This window comes from Excalfactoria chinensis, chromosome 22 (assembly GCF_039878825.1).
Source record: "Excalfactoria chinensis isolate bCotChi1 chromosome 22, bCotChi1.hap2, whole genome shotgun sequence".
NCBI lineage: Eukaryota > Metazoa > Chordata > Aves > Galliformes > Phasianidae > Excalfactoria > Excalfactoria chinensis.
Window position 1 is genome coordinate 3931364 of NC_092846.1, and position 16687 is coordinate 3948050.

At 56.8% G+C, this 16687-nt stretch overlaps 1 protein-coding gene across 1 annotated transcript; it reads left to right on the top strand.

Annotated features, from left to right (window-relative positions):
* The first annotated feature begins 3497 nt into the window (after positions 1-3497).
* Positions 3498-5856, top strand: C22H1orf216 (chromosome 22 C1orf216 homolog). The gene is made up of 2 exons (XM_072355728.1): positions 3498-3646; positions 4422-5856. The coding sequence occupies exon 2, from the start codon at positions 4436-4438 to the stop codon at positions 5147-5149; it is 714 nt and encodes a 237-aa protein (XP_072211829.1). The 5' UTR covers positions 3498-3646; positions 4422-4435; the 3' UTR covers positions 5150-5856.
* Positions 5857-16687: the final 10831 nt, after the last annotated feature.

A 16687-nucleotide genomic window follows, 5' to 3' on the forward strand; every position in this document is an offset into this window, starting at 1 on the left:
TTAGGCGGTCAATAGCGGGGGATAAACGGGGCAGCGGGCTGCGATCTGACCCCCCCTTTTCCAACCCCAGGTCCCCCCGCAGTGGGACTTTGTGGGATTACGTCCCCATTGCAGCTGCTGGGGGGGGGGGGGCTGCTCTGCTTTGTCTGGGTTGGGGACAACCCAAAAGCTGGAGCACAGAACCCACGGGGCTGTCCTGGCTGAGCCCCCCATCATCCCACCGTTAACTCATCACTGTCAGATGGACCCCAACCCCCTTTATCCCCCCCTGGTACCTCTTTGTGCCAAACGCCGAGTGAAGCGGTATCACTTTAACGAGATTAATTGAGCACAGCGACCAGCGGCACAAGCTCCATTAATTCACCCAGAGCAAAGAGGGGCTTCCCTTTCCACCAGGAGCCATCGCCACGTAATCAATTAGATGGTGCTCCAACCCATATCCCCACCGGGGAACGCTCTCATTCACCCCGTGCAGGTGTGAATATTCACCATGGGAGCAAAGGAACCACGGTCAGCCCCGTGGGGTTCAATGGCAGGGAGCAATATGAGGTGGGGGGAATGTGGGCATGGTGGGGTGGGCTGGGGTTGGACCTGGGGGTCTGAAAGGGCTTTTCTGACCTGAGTGACCCCCGATGGTTTGGGGGTTTTGTTTCCTCTTTGGCTCCTGTTTGGGTTTATCAAAGGCTCCTGAGCTGGGCTCCCTTCCTCCCCCAGCCGGCACAGATTGTTCTAATTAGTGTCTCAACGAGAGGATATTGTTGGTTCCTGGAGGAGGAGGACGAGAACCTCTGCTAGCAGAGGGGGTTTCGCCCACATGGAGCACTCCCAGCCAGGAGATCCACTTTGCTGTGACCCACAATGGGAACAGACCCACCAGCAGCTCCGGGTCCTGCCTCAGGATACAGCCCTATAGGGGATGCTGGTGCAGGTCTGGCTTCCTTCTTGCCATCAATGTGGAAAAGGAGAGGGAGAGGAAGGGATGTGAACTGAGCACTTACAGGTGAAGGGAGAGCTGAGAGGAGCCCACAAAGTGCCGCCGGATTGGGGTTTGCTCAGAGCTCTCAGCCAGTTCGGTTTGCAAAGCAGAAAGCTCCGATGATGGTGTGCGATCAGACCTTTAATTCCCACAGACACGACCTGGTGCAGCTTAGAATTGGTTACAGTTATTAATCAAAACAGGGCGGCCGGACCCAAAGCCTTTATTGAATGTTGTGACAAAGGGATAAACGGAAGCATTTCTGGAATGCATCAGATTTGTTTCCAAGAGCAAAAGTTCCAAATCCTGAAGTTTTTTTGGGTTGTTTTTTTGTTTTTGCATGATGAGACCCAAATGTGGAACCTTCCTATTTCGGGAAGGGGTCAAGGGGGAACAGTTGGGGGGTGGATGGGGATCAAAGGGGAAAAGGAGGGCAGTGATTGCTGCCCCTAAATCAGCACAGACTGACCCAGAGCTGCTGTGCAGCCAGCATTGCTTTGGTGCAGGCCGTGCTGGAGGTGCATGAATGCATCTCTAGGGGTCGTGGGGTAACAGCTCCTGGGTTGGGGCTGCAGCCATCGCTGGGTGCTGCCCTTTGGGGACCGTAGCACAGGGAGGTGACAGCAGCAGCAGCAGCGCAGCCCTGGAGCCGCAGTGAGCTCCCGTCCCTCCCACTTCCCTTCAATTTCCCAAACAATTTCCTCATCGGAGCTTTCTGTCTGGAACTTATTAGTGATTCACAGGCCAAGAGGAAACGGTGCCTTTGGGCTCCTGCTCTGATGGGAAGGGTGGAATCAGGGCCCAAGTTCCCCTATTGTAGCCAAGGAACAAACAGAGCAGCTTCAGAACCCCGCTCTGCTCTCCTCCCCACAAACCCAACCTGTGTGCACTATGAAAGCAGAGATGGAGGAGAGCACGGGGACCCCCCGCACCCCCCGGTGCCATTCGTGCAGTGCAGGGCGGAGGTCAGCACTCTGTTGACTTTAATTTCTCGGAGAGCTCTGAGGGAGATTTCCCCCCTCTGTTATTAAACTCAGATGAGCCGCTGGGGAGGTTGGGTCGCATGTGGTTCAGGGCCCTTTTTTTTTTCCCTTCCTTCTTGTACTTTTTGTTGTTGTTGTTGTTGTAGCAACATTTGGCTTTTAACTCTTTCAGGACGGCTTCCCCAGGGCCATCTCCATCCACATGGGGGTCCCTGCAGTGGGTGGTGACCCCATAAGGGCTCTGGGTGTCCCCAGCCATCCCCACCCCAGCCCTGTGGCACAGCGTGTCCTCTCACGGCCGTGGCCACAGGAGATGGGAATTGAATACAGAGATCTCCCCCAAACCACCTTTCATTGCCTCCTGGTGCTGCAGATTCCAGCCCACACCTCCCCCTGCTCGCAGCCTCCCCGTGCAGCACTGCCTGCTGCTCTCCTGGCCCAGGAGCATGCAGTGCACACATGGCCGTGCAGTGCACAGACACACAGGCAGCGAGCATGCACTGCAGGTGGCAGCCTGGTCCTGCATGGGGCAAATGCACGGAGCCAGGAGTTGGGTGAAATCTGATTTAGGGACTTTTGGAGCCACTCTGGGGTTCACCCCGTGCCCTTCTCCCCCTGCACGGTGCAATGCATGGCCTTCATCTCACCCAGGACATCCCTCCCCATAGCCCCGTCCCGTCAGATCCTGCACTTGCACTTTTAAAGTAGCTTTTAATTTCCTGAAGGGAGAGCTTTTAATTCAATTCTGGAACAGTGTGGGGGGAAGAGGAGGGGAAGATGGCTCTGAAATCCACCACTAAGCTCCCCCAGTCCCGAGCCCTCCCTTCTCTCCTGCCCCCTCCTCCCCAGGTCCCTGTGCCAGGAGCTCCAGCTGACACCATGGCCATGGCACAGGGGTCCTGTGGCACAGTGGGGTCCCACTGCTGCCCCCCATCACTGCTCAGCACCACTCCCAGCAGTTTTGCTGCCCAGGCCATGGGGTTGGCTGCAGCACACAGTGAGGCTCTGTGCAGCCAGGGTGGACATCCAGGCAAAAGAGAAGGTTGGTTGCTCGCTGCGTGTGTGTTGTTTTCATTGCAAACAGCAAATCTGCTCTGCTCTCAATCAGATGCAGATGATCTGGGGCTGGTGGAAACCCTTATGGGTTTTCTTTGGGGCCAGAGCAGCGCTGATCTGTCGGCCTTCTAGGAGTCAGCAGATTGCATTTAACCCATAGCAGTGTTATTCCCCCACTCCCAGCCTTCTCAATACCTCGGCAGAACGTCTGCCCGCAGCACCCCAACCCCACAGAGCCTCATTATCCACGGACCGCCCGCGGGGCTCCATGTGACCCCCCCGTGACTCCCGTTTGATGCCGCAGACAGACGGCTCCCGGCAGGGGGGACCGTGAACCCCCCCGTTGGGATCCCACGGACCACCGCGACCCCCATCCCGAGCACCCCGCAGCCCCAACCCCAACCACCCCAACCCCAACCACCCCAACCACCCCATCCCCATCCCCTCCCCGGGTGATGCTGAGGCTGCCCGCCGCGCACCGCCGCCCTGGCGGGTCCCTCCCTGCAGCCGCCTCCCTCCCTCTGCCCACGGCGGCGGGGATCGCAGCTTCGCTCGGAAGTTCGGCTCCGTGGCACCTCCCCGCGTGGAAACGCTTCCGCTCCCACCGGCGGCGGAGCTGCGAGCGGCCCCGGTGAGTGCGGGCGGCTTTGCGGGGCGGGGCGGCTCCATCCCGGGGGGGATACGAAGGGGGGAGCTCAGCGCCGGTTCCCGCATCCCCGATCCGTGCGCGCATCCCCAACCCGGCCCCGCACATCCTGGGGATGGGCAGCGGAACACGCGGCCTTCGGGAGCGCCCGGCTGCGGGTCGGCCCCGCGCTGCCCGTCCCCGTGTGTTGGTGCGCGATGCGGTGCGGAGCGGGGGCGGTGGGATGGGGGTCACCCCGCATCGCTACGGAGCTGCGGGGGCTCGGGGAGCGCTCCCGGAGGCGGGGTCGGGAGGTGCCGCGTAGGGCCGGGAGTTGAGCTCGGGGGTCTCCGTGGGCCCTTCGCAGCTCCGGGTGTTCCTTGATTGCAGCGGCGTTGCCCCGTGGGACCCCCCGACCCACCGCTGTGCCGATCCCTGCGCTCACACCGCGATCACGGGGATCCTTCACGTGATTCTTGTGAGCGCTGGGAGCGCTCTCCGTGCTGATGCTCCATAGAGAAGCACGCTGTTCTCCCTCTCCTCTCCGTCCCATCCGCTCCCGGGGCCGCTGGGCACCGCTTCGGGCACCAGCAGACAGCAGGAAAGAGCCCCTGGGGCAAGGAGAGCCCTTCTGCCTCCATGTGATGGAGGAGGCTGATCCATGCGCCCACCCCGGGGATACCCAAATCTCAGCACCCCAAACTCCCTTATCCCTGCAAACCCGGGTCCCCCCTTTGATGCGGTGCCGCACTGTGCGCTCATCCCCACGTCTCCCTTGCAGGCAGCACCGCCGAGATGTTCGCCCTCTGCCCCCCCGACGCCCCATTCCCGGGGGGCCCCGCTTTGAGCACCGCCTTTTCGGGGTCCTTACAACGCAGCCCCGACTCCAACTGCAACTTCGCAGGGGACGATGAGTGCGACAACAACCAGAACTGGAGCCGGGCTGGAGGGGGGGGCGAAAACACCGCAAATCCCTCCGATAATCTGCTGCTGTTAGCGCAGAGACAGATGGCTCAGGGCGGGATGGGGGACGTCGCTTCGAGCGCAGCGTGTGACCCCCAGCAGGGCGAGCGCAGCCCCCCCGAGGGGGCGGAGGTCGGGGAGGGGGAGGTGGGTGGATCCCCGGCGGAGGATATCGGCTATGCCAGCAGCTCGCTCAGCATTGACAGCCCCGACAGCGCCTGCGGCAGCGCCTGGGACCCCCCCGGGGACCCCCCCGAGGTGTCCGAGCTCCCCCCGGAGCCCCTATTCCCGGCGCTGGCCGAGGCGGTGCAGCAGCTGCAGGAGAAGGAGCGTTTCAAGGAGCGGGAGAAGGAGAAGCACCACGTGCAGCTGGTGATGTACCGCCGCCTGGCCCTGCTGCGCTGGATCCACGGCCTGCAGCAGAAGGTGCTGGAGCAGCAGGACCGCCTGCAGGAGAGCTTCGACACCATCCTGGACAACCGCAAGGAGCTGATCCGCTGCATGCAGCACGGAGCCCCGTGCCCCGCTGCTGCCCCCAGCCCCTGAGCCGTGCTCCTTCCTGTCAGCATTCCATGCTCGGGGTCCCATTCTGCTTCCCCGCAGCTCTTCACCCCCATCGGGGCTGAGCCCTGGCTGTGATGGTGATGTTGGTGCACGGGGTCTGTGTCAGCCCCAGCCCCACGCTGGGCATCACGGTGCTCACCCTGCAGAGCCCATTAACCACAGAGCTTTAATGCCTTCCTCCTCCTCCTCCTTTCACACCTGATGTGTGCAACCATCGCCCTGCAGCGACACGCAGCTCCCATTGCTGCACTGCTGTGCATTGGGGCACGGTGCCCTGGGTTGTGGCACAGCCCATCAGACACAGCAGCAGATAGGAGCTGCATTCATGCATTAAGTGCACAGAGAGAGAATCACTCCGAAAAGTGACCTCAGAAATGCTCAGAAATACTCCTAAAGGTCACCAGGCCCCAAACCCAGCGTGTTTATTTCACAGTTCAGTCTTAGGGAAGAGCTGATTTCGATTCATTTCCAGGTCATATAGATGCACATCTGCATGCTGGGGGAGCTGTGTTAGCACCATGCATGGCCGCAGAGCTGCTCGCCAAGCTGTGCTCATTGCTTTATTATGTTGTCTTAAAGCAAAGAGGCTGTTTTGGTTTTCTTTCCTCATGCCTGTTTTAACCAGCGGGGGTTGCATGGGAAGTATGAAGGACGGCCCTTCTTACATAGAGATTAAAAAGGAGACGCTGTGTTTGTGTGCTGTGCTTTCTCCAGTGCTGCTGTGATCATTGAAGCTGCTGCAGTGATGGAGCGGTGGGCAGTGGGCTGTGCCTTGTCCCTGTGTGAGCCCACACAGCTGTTCCCTTCCTGCCATGGGCAGTGATGGAGCCGGGAGGTGCTGCCCTGAGAGCAGCAGAGCATCGCTGGGTTATTTATCCCCTTATTCCCTCTGCCCTCCTGCACCCATGGTGGGCTGCAGCCCCCATCGCCCAGCTCCGTGCTGATGGGATGGAGATAGGAGCACCTGAGCGCTGACCCCGGGGTGACTGTGCCTCAGGCCTCACAGAGATCAAGCAGAGATGAGAAAAAGCCCTTTGAACCTTCCTTCACCTTTCTCCCCCTTCCTGCAGAGCTGTGGGAACTCGAGCAGAGCCCCTTCCAAGGCAGCGGGGTTGGAGAGCAGCAGAGAAGGGCACTGCGGGGTGGGTGGAGGCCCTTCCATCATCCCAGCCATAGAGCAGCAGCACAAGCAGCAGAGGCAGCCCCTCGCTGTGCCCAGGGGTGCGTTGATGTGGCTGCAGGGTGCCGGGTAGATGCAGCCCCGATGCTGCCAGAGCCCCTTCCCCCACCCAGCGCCTCTGTTTGTCTTGGTCGGATGCTTGACACAAATCTTTACATCCAAGGTAAATATTGGGAAAATCCTGATTATTTGCTCAAGAAATGAAAGAATAACTGTGGGCACGGATCAAAGCGGTGGATGCGCTCTGCTGCCGGAGAGGCTTCTCCCAGCGCGGTGCCCCCGGCGCTGCTCTTGGAACAATCCCCATCCCGAGCTGCCCATCCCCAGCCCTGAGATTTGGGACATCTGGGGAAGGAAAACAAAGGCACAGAAACCTGCTGGCGTCAGTGGGGAGCCAGCTCTGCATCCCATGGGACCACAGCTCCGTGAGCTTTGGCCATCTTTGTCTTCCTTTACATTAAAACAGCAGCGTTATAGAAACATTGGGTGCATGGGGAGGTCTGGAGGAAGGCATTTCACCTCCTCATTGGAACCCTTCAGAACAAAGCGGTGGTGATGCTGAGAGCTCCACATGCAGCTTTGGGAAGGATCGGGGTTTTTCTCCTGCCTGCATCTCCTGACCAGCAGGATGCTGCAAAACCCCTCCAAGCATCCTCCAAACCCCCACAGTGTGTTGAGAACGGGGAAGTCGTGCTGCTGCTGCTGCTGGCTTCACACGATGGCTGCGGCTCCCATGTGCCGCACGCTGCACAACACGTCCAATGCAGCACTGCAGCAAAGCAGATGGGGCCAACCCTGCCCTCCGTGCCCCTCTGCAGGGGTGCAGGCTGACAGGACAGGCTCCCATCTCGGCCCATATCTGATGGGGACGCAGCCTGAGCTGCCTTCTTTAATGATTCCCTTTGAAATGTTGTTGCTTCCGCACATCCCCCTTCAGGGTAGAATATTAAGCAAGAGCAACTCGGCTGGAAATTCAGATTGTTTTCGTGTCTGTTTTCATTTACATTTTAATGATAGAGAAATCTTATAAATCAGGCTATTTGCAGCACGGCTCCTCGAAAGAAAAGGGGGGAATAGAAACCAACTGCACCAACCCAACCTCTCCCCTCTGCAAAGTGTGCTGGGAGGTGGGGGGTCACCGATGGCTTCTGCACGAAAGCACTTCTCCTGCCCCTCTTGCTCACTTTGTTCGCCCCTTTCCTTGCCCTATTCCTGCAGAGCTTTGAGCAGACAGAAAGCCACTTTCGGGCACTGCTGAGTGCTGGGGTTGTGCTGGGAGCTGTGCTTGCTGTCCAGGCAGGGTGCAGGGAGGGCATGAGGAGGTGCCCACGTTCCACCACTGGTGGCTCAGATGGGGAACAGAACCCGGCCCTCACTGGGAAAACAGCTGGGAGTAAAGATCACTGGGAGAGAAGCAATAAACTCACCGTTATTCTTCTGCCATTGAGGCCAATCAAGCTGCAAAGAGTGCCTCAAGGCCAGTTGTACATCATTATTTCATAGCGCCGTTCCCTCTGTGATGTAGTGCCTGTCTTGCTGCAGGGAACACCTTCGTGGTTTTAAGCATCAGAGCTGAAATATCCAGAGCCCTGAAACCACAGCTCTGAGTCCCAGCAGCCTCCGTTGTGCACTTCATCCCTCGGAGGGGATATAACCCCGCTGCCACGCACAATGTCTGTCTGTGAGCATTTGATTGAGGGCTTAGAAATGAGGGTTCTGCACGGACAGCCCCAAACCCCCCTGGCCCTGTGTGATGCTCATGGGGTTCCTTTAGTGGGGAGGGGGGGCATCCCCAGGGCTGTGTGCCCATGCCAAGGGCTGCTCTGCTCCCATGCTGCTCCCAGGATGGGGTTGGTCCAAGGGAGGAGTGTTCCCAGCTGTCTGTGCTCATCTCCAAACCAAAGTGGTCACCCTGAGCTCATGGACTGTGTCTGCATTCCCCCTTAGTGTCCCATCACTCCTTCACCCCATCCCGCCTCCATTTCCCCACGCTTTGGGCAAGGCAGCCTCCTCGTGGACAACAAGAGGTGAACGCATTCATTGAGTCCACCCAGAGCTCTGCTCACTTCATTTCATTCCCCAGCCCCACCACCCAACACAGCTCCCATGGTGGACGTGGCTCTTTAAACTCAATAGATCCTCATTTTCACACCTCACACATTGGGGCTGCGCTCAGCGAACCCCACACAAACCCCACACAATCCCAACCCAAACCCCACACAATCCCAACCCAAACCCCACACAATCCCAACCCACCTCAGCCCGGTGGAAAGAGCTGGAAACTTGTTAAAAATTCATGACAAAAAACACAGGAAAAAAAAAAACCAAAACCAACCCAACCCCAACTTCAGAACACAAAGACGAATTAAGAGAAGCCGTCAGCATCGGGGCTGAGTCTGTTCGGTGGTGATACTGCTTGGAATTAAGGCACGATGGTCTTTCTCGTGGCCAGAGGGGAAGAAGAGGGCTCCCAGTGGAGAGGACCCAGCCCGGTGCTGGTGATGCTGAGCAGGGATTGATAACCCGGCGCGGGGGGGACGCGGTGCTGCTCTGGGCCGAAAAGCTGCATTTATCCCAGCGATAGCAGCGAGCCAGAGCTGAGGGCCTTGGGGGTAAAAAAGGCTTAAAAAGCCATCCTTCATTCAGCAGGCAGCTGAGGAGGCAGGGGGAGGGGGGAGGAGAAGTAATGGAGGGGGAATTCAGAGCTGGGGGAGATGGGAGGGAGGGTCTGGGGTTGGATGAGGGGCTCAAGTTGCCCCAAAAGCACCGAAACACCCCAAAACGTGTCGGGGATGATGCAGAGGGATGTGCTGTCAGCGAGGGTTGGGAAATGACTTTGAAACCCAGCTGGGATTTTGCTTCCCCCTCTCCACATACCAGCTCTCCCTTTGGCTGAGCTGAGTGACCCACACTGAGGTCGGGGTCCCCACATTCACATCCCCCTCCTGCACCCAGCGCTGCCTGCGGGGCTTTGGGCAGGTCCACACATGGAGCAAGCAATGCAATGTGACAGCGAGAGCCGCTGGGCACAGCCAAGGGGGGCTGCATGGCCAGGGAGGAGGCTGAAAGCATTGGGGTGGTCCTGCATGAGGTTGAGGTGCGGCACCAAGAGAAGAAGCCCTGTGCCCAGCTGAGCACCGAGCACGGGGCAGGTGGTACCCAGGGGCACAACCCTCCATGGAAGGGTCCCCAGAGGGCACTGAATGGATGTGGCCTGGAAGGAAACCAAGTTTTGAAACGTGGAATGTTTGATGAAGCGGTTGTTGTTTCCCAGCCAGCCCCACTTCTGAGCTCATCGATCGCGGGGCCAGAAGGGACCGCTGCGATAATCCGAGCTGACATCTCGCACAGCGAGGGCCAGAGAACCTCACTCAGTCTGTTCTCCATCAGCCCTCCACTCCTCAGTGCTGCGTCTCCGTGGGGAAAGCCCTCCTCAGCTCTGTGGCTCTTAGTTGGGGCCTTGGGCACAGCAATGGGCTTCCCTCATCCTCCTGGCTTCACAAACAGGGATGACCACTGTGAGTCCAAGAGAAGGTTGAGGAATCCCCTATTCTTCTGTATGGGGTCAAAGCTCTGAGATCCTGCCAGTCCCCAGGGATATGCTGTTGGCACCACGGATGGCCATGCTCTGCTCACCCAACCAAAGAGAGACATCACCGACCACCGTCTCCCCGTTGACCATTGGTTGCCATCTTGGTCACCCAACCAAGAAGTGCCATCATCCAACACCACCCCATTGATGAGGTGGCCATTGGTGGCCGTGCTCTGCTCACCCAACCAAGAAGTGCCACCAGCCATCATCTCCCTGTTGATGAGGAGATTTGCCTGCCACGTTGCTGAGCAGGGTGCACAGCGTTAGGATTGTGCTCTGGAAATAATTCAAATTAGGCATGCGTGTAATTACCGATATCTTACCCAAACAGGAGGAGCCTGAACACCAGTGGGTATCTGGGGAGAGATCTCACTGATGCAGAGTGGGATGCGACACAGTGAGCGGGGTGTGATGGGGAGATGCCGGGTAGGGATGCGGTGAGATACATGGATGTGATGCCAGAGGGGACCTGGGCAGTGCCTGCAGCTCTCGGGGGCTTCTCCCCATGGAGCACTCATCCAGAGCTGGCTCTAGATGTGGATCTCAGCCCCCTGAGCCATGCAGCATTGCCTGGAGCCCGCCGAGCTCCAGTGTTGCAGCACAACGGCTCACATCAGGGCAGGTTTCATGTGCCCTGTTGTGTTTTGTTTCTTGGATCAAAACCACCGAGCAGCTCGGAGCTGCATCCCATGGGTTTGGTGGCATCCCCTGGCTGTGGGGACGAGGTGGGGATGGAGCATCCTGTGCTGAGGCTTGCTCCATGCAATAGGTGAGAGGTGTGGGGAGCTGCTCACGAATGGAAGGCAGCCCCTGGAGCAAACTTTCCTTGGAAATTACCCTGTTGATGAATCTCTCCTCGAGTGACTGGTGATAAATGAAGCGATTACGGGACTGACCTGCCATGGGGCTGAGACTGTGGGAGGGGGAGAGGGATGGGAGCTCAGAACTCAGCCCCCCCCCATAGCACCGCTGCATTTGGGCTCTTTGCAGCCCCTTTCCCAGCTCAGGATGTGACAGCAGTGCCTGTCCCACCCCGGGGTCTCAGGGAGGTGACTCTCAGCTGTGCGTGGTGGTCCCTGCCTGTACCAGGAGCTGATGCGTGCGAAAAGCAGATTTATTTCTGCCTACGTTTCATATTCTTCACGCTCCACGGCGTGAGACAAAGGATCAGCTCTTCAATAGAGTCCAGAGAATAAACCTTAAACCTCATCAAATCCAATCCGCCAATAAAAATTGCCCGAACAAAAGGCTGGGGACGGAGGGCGGCGGTTGGGGCCTTTTAGCCACGATAACAAGTTTTCACAAGACTGTTTATCCGCACAATTTGGAACGACACTTAAAATCTCTAATCCCAATAGGCATGAAAGTGCCCGTCCCAGCAGGCAGGTGGGCTGTCCCCATCCCCATCCCCGCGCTGCTTGGTGGCCGCCACATCCGTGGGGGTCACTGGGAAGGCGCTGAGAAGGGGCAGCTGCAGCCTGAATGCTGCCGTCGGCCTCAAAGCCCCCTCCCCACCCTTCTCCTCATCCCACCCCCTATTCAGCCCGATTTTAAAAGGCAGCAAAATGGTTACAAGGTTTAAAGCAGAGGCGAGCAAAATGCTCCACAATAGGGAGGACAAAGGAGGGCTTGGGGCTCTGCTCCCTAATCCACAGCCCACGGCGGTGCAGCCACCAGGATTAGGGCCGCTGCCAGGGGCTGCCCCACCGCTGGGTTTTGGGGTGAGCCCTCCCCGGTGCTGAGCATCCACCCCTCGGTGTGAGGTGATGGGATGGGACAAAGCACGGCGCCCTGGCTCTGCTGCTCAGTGTGGGGTGGCTTTGGGTAGTGGGGATGCCCATGGGATGCGGCTGCATGTGGCAGCCTGATGGATGGACGTCTTCCTCCTGCCATGATGCAGCTCTGCCAACACCCAGTCAAACTGCTCTCCCCAAAGTGGGATCCTGGAAGGGTGGGAGCTCAGTGGGGATGAATGACCACAAGTGCTATCGGTGCCATGCCCGGCACTCTGCGCAGTGTCAGCACATCTGTCTGTGCCCGAAGGCATTGCTGTGTGTGCAGGATGCTCTGCTTAGAGCCATCCCCATGCAGCCAAAGGAAAATGTTTGGCCACGTCGGGCACTTTTTCATCCCGAAAACAAAAGCTCTGCAATAAACCAAACGGCGGCATCGTGCTGTAAATTAACATTCATTGACAAAGCTGCTGAGCAAATCGTGGCCTTCATGTATGAACAACAGATTTTTCCCCTCTTGATGCTTCGGGTCCAGGCTGTGATTTGGGGTTTATTTCTCCCTCAGCGATGGGGTTGAGCTGCTGAGAGTTGGTGGGGTGACCTCAATACGGGGTGACCACGGCACCTCTAATCCCTTCTTTTAATTGATTACTCTCACCCATCCCCTGCGGCGACGGGATCGGGGACCCACCCTCTATAGATTAGCACCCTTTAGTTTACAGCTCAGCCACTTTTTCAGTCCTTTGCCCTGCAGCAATGCATGAAAATAACGCTAATCTCATTAAGGACAGAAGGGAGCCCTTCAAAGTTTATTAATAATGGGAGCAGACAGGGAGCGAGCTGGGCGCTGGGTCGGGTTTCAAAGCTGGGAGGCGGAGGAGGGTTTTGGCTTTGAGCGGAGCTGATGGGACAGATCGGGATGGGGACGGTGGCACCTTGGTGTCCCCTCCTGGAAAAACGGGCTCTGTAAGTCTGATCAATGAGGCCTCCCTTTGGCTCCAAGTGCCAGAACGGAGGGGTCCTGATTAAAGGAAAAAATAAGGTTTATTTCCCAAGGGTTGCTGCCCTATTTTTTGGTTGTTTTATCCCCTTTGGGTTGAATTCTTCCCACTCCTGCGTGCATCAGTGAGGGCAGCGGTGTGTCAACCCCAGCTCAGCATCCCTGACCTCAAGGAGATCAAAGGGAAAAGACCTTAAAGGGGGAAGACCCCAAAGGAAGAGGAGCTCAAAGGGAGAAGACCCCAAAGGAAGAAGTAACCAAAGGGAGGAGACCTCTAAGACAGAAGCCCTGAGAGGGAGCAGCCCCCCAGAAGCATCATTCCCAGCCCAGCACACCCCCTGCCCTCTCTGTGCCCTGTTCCTGCTCCCTGCCTCCCCCCGCTGCCCAATTATCACCGTTACACCGCACAGCTGCCAGGACTTTCCTTCCAGGCTCACACACACGCTGCAGGTTGTGCCCCCACCTCACACCACTGCTGCGAACCTCAGCGGGATCAGCGCCCACCCCGACCCCTCCGCTCCATCTGGAGGAGCTTCCATCGCTATTAATTAGCAGGGAGCACCCCAAGGTCACCCAGAATCCAGGGGGAGAGGAGCATCCCACAACGGGACACCCAATGTGCAAAGGGTCACTGCATGGCATGGCATTGCACACCCAACCCAGCGTGCTCACACCAACACCCCGACCCCACTGTGGCTTTGGGGTGCAGCACAGCGGGTCGGGGGGGCTGCATAGGAGAGAATGGGGAGGGGGGGGTCCTGGGCTGCGATCCCTCCAGGCCCCACCTAATCACCACGGCTCTGCATTATTACCCTGCCTAACGCAGCATGCTTTTAAATAAAATATGCAAAGATTTCTCCAATTATTTCCCCGGGGCCAGAGCGTTTTCTATCTTCGCTCGTGCATGTTAATCTGAAACATGCAAATTCCACACACACCCCCATCTGTCGGGGTTCGGCCATTTATTAACTTTGGGGTTGGTGGGTTCTTTTCTTTTTCCTTAATTGTGAATCGTTGCCTTGATAAAAGCCATAGGATTCATTATCTTCTGCTCCTGTTTGATTCCACTTAGAGGAAACAGGTTGGGATGGATTAAATAAAACCAAATGAACCTGGTTTTGGAGGGGGGGGGAGTTGGGGCTTGCTCAGCACTGGAGTTCAGGTCAGGTTTGCAGCCATAGGGAGACTCTGTGTGGGGAGGGATGGGGCTGTGCAGGGGATGCGATGCAGTGATTCGTGATGCAGGATGGGCTGAGAGCCTCAGGTCCCCACTGCAGCATTTGGGTTCTTATGTAGAACCATTAAAAATATAAAGAAAAAAAAAAATACAACCGTGCATATAATAATAAAGGGGGGTGGTGAATGAAAGAGCCCGTGGGTGCTGCCCCTGATGAGAAGGCGATGTGACAGAGCTCAGAGCACTGAGAGTAATTGGAGGCCCACGGACAAAGTTGCTCACAGATAATATTGGGTCCCATCCCCAGAGCTCCAGGCTGGGGCTGTGGGATCCCGGAGCTCTGCAACCCTCTGTGTGAGGAGTCAGAGAGCCTGGAGGGCATGGGGATGGGAAGGGAAACCTCTTTAGGAAGGGGAACCAAGTCCTTTCTTCTCAAATAGAGTCCTAAAATAGGAACCCAGGGAGCTGCAGCTTGGGAGACCTGGCTGTCACTCCAGAAAGGCTGGAGTTCCCAACCTCATTCTACTGCAGAGCATTGGGTACCAACTGTACCTCCCCATCCAGGTATCAGGGTGAGAATCAGGTCCTGTCCCACCCACAGGGCTCAGCACTATGAGGTTGGGGGCCATGGGAGCTGCAGTCCCACCCACCACAACCCGACCCCAAAGCCGCGGTGTGGGGAAGCAGAGGTTCTGTCCCTTTAAAGCTGCACCGAAGTCCCTTTTTTTTCTCTCTTGTTAAAAGATGTCTGGGAGGGGAACTGCCAATCTGAAAAATGATCCTTTCTTTTTTCCATTTTCTTCCTTCTCTCCTTCTAGCTGCTGCTCATCTGTTCAGGTGAACCGCAGGCACATTCATTAAATCTCTGTCTTTGACACCTCAGCTGCTTTGGAGCCCTGGGCTGCTCTTTCCCTTCCCTCTCCGTGCTGTTTTTCTCTTTCCCCATCTCCGAGCCTGCCTGATCAGCACACCAAAGCAACGAGAGCGAGCAGCAGAATTGTTAACTAAGCACAACGTGGGCAGTGGGTGCGAGGGGCTGCTGGGTCGGGATGGAGCAAAACCCACAGCCAGCATCCCAAGCACATCCCGACTGCGGGGGCACGGAGCCCTGAATGCAGAGGGGATCCCCTGGGCTGTCCTCGTCACCAACCTTGTGCCTGTCATGGGACAGCAGTGTGCAAGGGGTGGCTGTGGGATGGCAGAGCATCACTATGGGAGAGGCAGAGCCCTAGCAAAGATGATCTGGGTATGGACCTTGGGAAGGAGACACATTGCAGCCGGTCCTTTCCTATGGGACAAATCCCCTCATCCCCCAGTGTCCCCAAATGGGGAAAACCCATTGAGACCCTACTGAAATCTCATTGAAACCACATTGAAACCCCACTGAAACCCCATTGAAACCCCAAGTGGGGACACTGGGGGACCTGGGGACCCATTCCCATGGGAAGGGACCATCCCCAAAGCTGAGCCCTACAAAGCTGTGAATTCCTGCAGAGTTTGGTTAGTGGGATCAGTGCAGCCCGGTGCCCTGCTCCGAATTAATTATCCGCTGACACGATTTCGCTTCTTTCCCTTTGTGTTATTTTAATTAACAGAGATCTCCTCCAAGCAAGCCAGCTGTCATGTAAATTGTAAAACTGTCAGCGTGTACAGGAACTTAACAGGGACTTTAAAAAAGCACTGCACAAAGGGATGTGCTACTTTCCCTCTTTGTTGGTTGGTTGCTTCCCCCCCTTTCTCTCCCCCTTTCTTTCTTTTCTTTTTTTTCCTTAAAATCTGGCACATTTGTAAAGTGGAAAAAATCAAGTGTGAAGGGCCGCGATGGGGATGTGGACTGAGGGAGCTCTGAGCTCAGATCATTCATTGCGCCCAATGAGCCCCAATAATGCTCCACCGGCTCCATGTGCTGCTCCTGCAGGCACCGTTTTTTCCATCTTGAGCCTCTTTTAGCCAAGGAAAGACTCATCCTAAAGGGTGTGAAGGTCCAGTGGGATGCTGGGGGGCTTCAGTGGGTTTCAATGGGGTTCCAATGAGATTTCAATGGGATTTCAAGGGGGTTTCTATGATGTTCCCTGGGGTTCGGATGTGCCCATCACACACGGATGTTCCCCCTAATCTGCACTGCTGTGTCCATTGAAACAAATGACCTTCAGCAGCACTGCGGGTCAATAAAACAATTTGTGAATGGATCCATCTTCTGCGGCAAACAGAGGAAGCAGTTGTGGCTCCCTGGGCTGTTTTATGCATGGATGGGAGAGCCGTGAAGTCACAGTGTGTGCACACATCCATCTCCATGCAGTAGAAGGGTGGCTCTGAGTGAATAGGTCTGTGTGTTCCAAAGGTGGAACCCAGCCCCAAGCCAGGCAGGGATCACAGGGGTGACCATAGGATGGAATTGACTGCTCTAAGCTGTGGGGCACAGCTTTGTGCTCCTCTTCCTCAGCAGAGCTGCAGCAGTGTATTCTGCTGCAGGGCATTTCCTGAGAGCCATTAAAGCAAGGAGGGTAATTAATACCTTCCATGCATGAGGAACTGCCCTTAGTGCCGTTTGGAGTCCCAGCACCTCATGGCCGTGCTGTGAGCAGCCAATTCCCACACCTGAGCCCCCCAACCCACCCCAATGCTGCTCCTGAAACCACATCTGTATGTATCATACAGATACCCTAGATCTACTTTACTTTCTGTCAGCACAGTGTTGTGAGAACCTGGCAAGAGCTGGGACGTGGCCATTAGGAAGGCTTCAGGACTTGGTTTGTTTTGCATTTTCCTCTTTAACTGGTGTTTTCTGCAGACTGGAAAGTAACCGATGAAGTGCAAAACATTCAGCACTGCCCTACT

Bases quoted from the DNA above. Each gene is read 5' to 3' on its own strand.
- C22H1orf216 (XM_072355728.1), top strand. From the start codon at position 4,436: ATGTTCGCCCTCTGCCCCCCCGACGCCCCATTCCCGGGGGGCCCCGCT.